At 30.4% G+C, this 3,447-nt stretch overlaps 1 protein-coding gene across 1 annotated transcript; it reads left to right on the plus strand.

Annotated features, from left to right (window-relative positions):
• Nucleotides 1-1,458: 1,458 nt before the first annotated feature.
• HELRODRAFT_172595 (hypothetical protein) lies at nucleotides 1,459-2,881 on the plus strand (the record flags this gene model as incomplete). The annotated part of the gene is made up of 2 exons (XM_009019260.1): nucleotides 1,459-2,479; nucleotides 2,730-2,881. The coding sequence occupies 2 exons, from the start codon at nucleotides 1,459-1,461 to the stop codon at nucleotides 2,879-2,881; spliced, it is 1,173 nt and encodes a 390-aa protein (XP_009017508.1).
• Between the last annotated feature and the right edge of the window lie 566 nt (nucleotides 2,882-3,447).

A 3,447-nucleotide genomic window follows, 5' to 3' on the forward strand; every position in this document is an offset into this window, starting at 1 on the left:
CGGAAAAAAAATAATATTTGTAGCGGCTACATCATTTTCACAAATATTAAATATAAACAATGTTTTAAAAAGAAGAAAGTCATTAAATTCTGAAAAAGTTTTATTTAACGAGATGGCGTGACCAAAAAGAAGAGGTGAAACTTGGCTGACGCCAATCAATTAAGCAGAATCTCGTCTAGTTGAGGACAATTTTAAATTCATGAGCAACCCCAAGACCAGGCTGGAACAGCTAGTATAAATATGGTGGTGAGGTCATAGAAAGGATAAGAAGTTTGAATTTTTTCAAGTTTCTATGGAGTTTACTTTTACATTTCTCACACGTAACACATGAAAAACAATCAAAACGTAAACAATCTTGTGCAGTGAATAAAATAAAATAAAAATAAAAATCGCAAACAGTCAAACACACAAAAACATACCAATACTTAACTCTGATTGCTTTTATGATCGCTAATACAACAACCGAGTTAATTTGAAAACTGACCAAAAATATTTCAGCACAACTGGAACCAAAAAATGTAAATGCTATAAACAAAAAAAATAAATGTGCACAATATGGTTGAAAGGTACAACGGTGAACAATGACATAAAAAAAAACAGAACTGGATAGGTCTAAAAATCTTCATCATCAACATGTGAGACATTAAATTATTTTGCTTTGTCATATTTACTTTATTAATTTTGCAAATAAAAAACTAAGTCACCGACTAATAAATTAAACTACGGTCAAACATTAATAAACCATCCCAAATCTCATGCTTTGTTATTTGTGATGTACTATGTTTTAAAAAAATAATTTCCAATTTAGACTCTGTTTGTATGTTTGTATTTGATTATTAAACGTAGTTTATTAATTACAAATAATTGGATAAATGAATAATAATTCATAATAAGTAAATGAATGAAAAGGTGTCGTTTGTTTGAGTGACTGACTGACCCAGCATTTGGCCCAGTAGCTTGCCACCATCTGCGCACTGATAGCCAAATTTAATGTTTGGTTATAAAAATATTTGAAGATATTTTAGAACAGTCTACAATAAAATACGTAGTTTTTTTTCTCAAAATTGTACTAAAAGTTTTTTCCACGCAAAACTCGTCATTTTTGTGACGATTTTCTCTGACGCTTCTATTCACGCTTCACTTTTCATCTTAACTAAGGGTATGAATGATTATGAATTGGTAGATGTGAGCCCAATCAAAGACTTTAAATATTATATAATTAAGAAAATGTTTTAAAATTCAGTAATTTTTTCAAAATATTGCTTATTGGATTTATACGCGATTATAAAACGTACAAATGACACATCCCGAAACTTACTTTAAATTTATAGATTACTTTGCATAGATCGGCGTCAAAAAGGTAGTTCATCAACTAAATGACCTTTCTATCATGAGATGCTCATATCTGAATTGACGGTGTTATAAATTTTCAAAGTGAAACAACCTTGATCTAAAAATATGTCTTCCAATAATTGCAAACCCTGCTCACAACCTTCTCTGACATGCTGTCCCAATCTGTTCGATCCTAAATTTCAACCGCACAACTATAAACAACCTCCTAGGATAAATTCATCAACAAACACTTTTTTGGCTCAGTTTCTACATAACAGGACTCCGCAAAATTTGTATCTTCAACCAGCAGGAAAAAATTATTCTAATACAAAAAACGTGTCAAATTATAAACAACAAACAAACCTTAGTTATCCATCATCACCAAACTCTATTGTTAAAACAAATAGTCGGGAAGTGTGTTTTGATCAGTGCTCCTGTAATAAGTATATTTCTAGTCAACTATCTAAAAAACCGTCTAGACAACAGTCAAGACAATCTGTGTGTAAACATGCTTTTACAAAAAATAATCAAACGCACAAAAATTCTGCTGAGTTTTCTCTTGGAATAAACCAAAGATCGGGTTTTGGCCAGTGTTCAAGAACAAATGACCACAATGAAAAACACCAGCTAGCGTGGACTTCAGATAGACCAAATCAAAGACAACCATGTCGATTTGAGAAAACTCCTAGTTACTGGGATTGTTTAACCACAAACGGAATTGTGAATGCGTCATTATCGTCGATAGAACTTTATCTGTCTGAACCATTTTATGAAGATAAATCCTGCTCATTTACTGCCAACGGCATGAATTTCGCAAGTCAAAGTTATGTGTTGGATAACACTACATGCAGTTGCTACAACAACACAACACATAAAAGTCAAAGTCATGTTGCCTCTAGACAGTCAGAGCCACATAATTTATATAGTGAAGTATTCAATTCAAGTACCACCATTCCATATGGCCGTTTACCCGTGATGTCAAACAACTTTAATAGAAATAAGACAGCGACCAATGTTCAAGAATATCCACCAAAAAAAGAATGTATACGTGGTGAATACTTCCTAGAAGATGAAGATAACACTAAAATTAAAATTACGGTTTCCGTCAAAATAGATGACCAGCTAGATGCAATTAATTTGACGTCTGGTAACTTGGACAATAATTCAGTAATAGATGATGATGAAAAATATCAAAAACGAAAGAAAAAGTTTACGATTTGTTTGGATGAAAATAGACAACAGACTGAAACATTCTCAACTGACGCCACTTCAAAGAATTCTGATTCAACAACCAATTTGAAAAAATCATTTCAGCAGCAACCGCTTACCAATGATAAACTCCTGGATTTACTTAATGATTTATTGATTGAAACCGGATTAAAACCATGTTCGTGAAGGCCGCTTGGTAACACTTGCCAGCAATATAATCCAGTTAACGACAATGCGGAGCATAGAAATGAAAAACAAAATCAGAAATTTGATAACAAAGAACGTGGTAGACAGAGACATAAAAGAAAGAAGAAACAGAAAAAAAGATATCAGAAAATGAAAAGAAAAGCTCAGATAAGAAAAACTCTGATGAAAATGAAAGAAGTGCAAGAGTTCTCAAAGGTTGTTCGTTAACCCAAGTTATTTTTCTGTACTCTAAGATGTTTATATTAGTCAAAATTTCTATTAAATTTTAAATACCAAATTTTGTAAGTGAATTTTGTATTTATAATAATTAAAAAAGATTCAAGGAAAACAAAATAAAAAAGTTCAAAGAAAGCTGATGAAACGTCCAAATGTTCTAATAGCTCTACAGGTAGTAAAAGTGTTTTTTCGATTTGTTAAATTTTTTTCGTGATGAATTTTATAAATTAAAATTCACTTTCGTTTTTTAATTTTTATTATAATTTATTATAATTAATCACGCATCACATTATGCATATATTTATATTTATTTAAATTTATGCAACTCATGCAAATTAAAAAATAATTATAATAATAACAGCAGTTGACGCGAAAACTAGATAAGATTGTAAATAGCATTAGTTATAATAATATTACTGTTATAATTGTTGTTGTTGTTATTATTATTATTATTTTTATTATTATTATTATTATAGCTAATCT

Source organism: Helobdella robusta (genome assembly GCF_000326865.2).
Source record: "Helobdella robusta unplaced genomic scaffold HELROscaffold_24, whole genome shotgun sequence".
Classification (NCBI taxonomy): Eukaryota; Metazoa; Annelida; class Clitellata; order Rhynchobdellida; family Glossiphoniidae; genus Helobdella; species Helobdella robusta.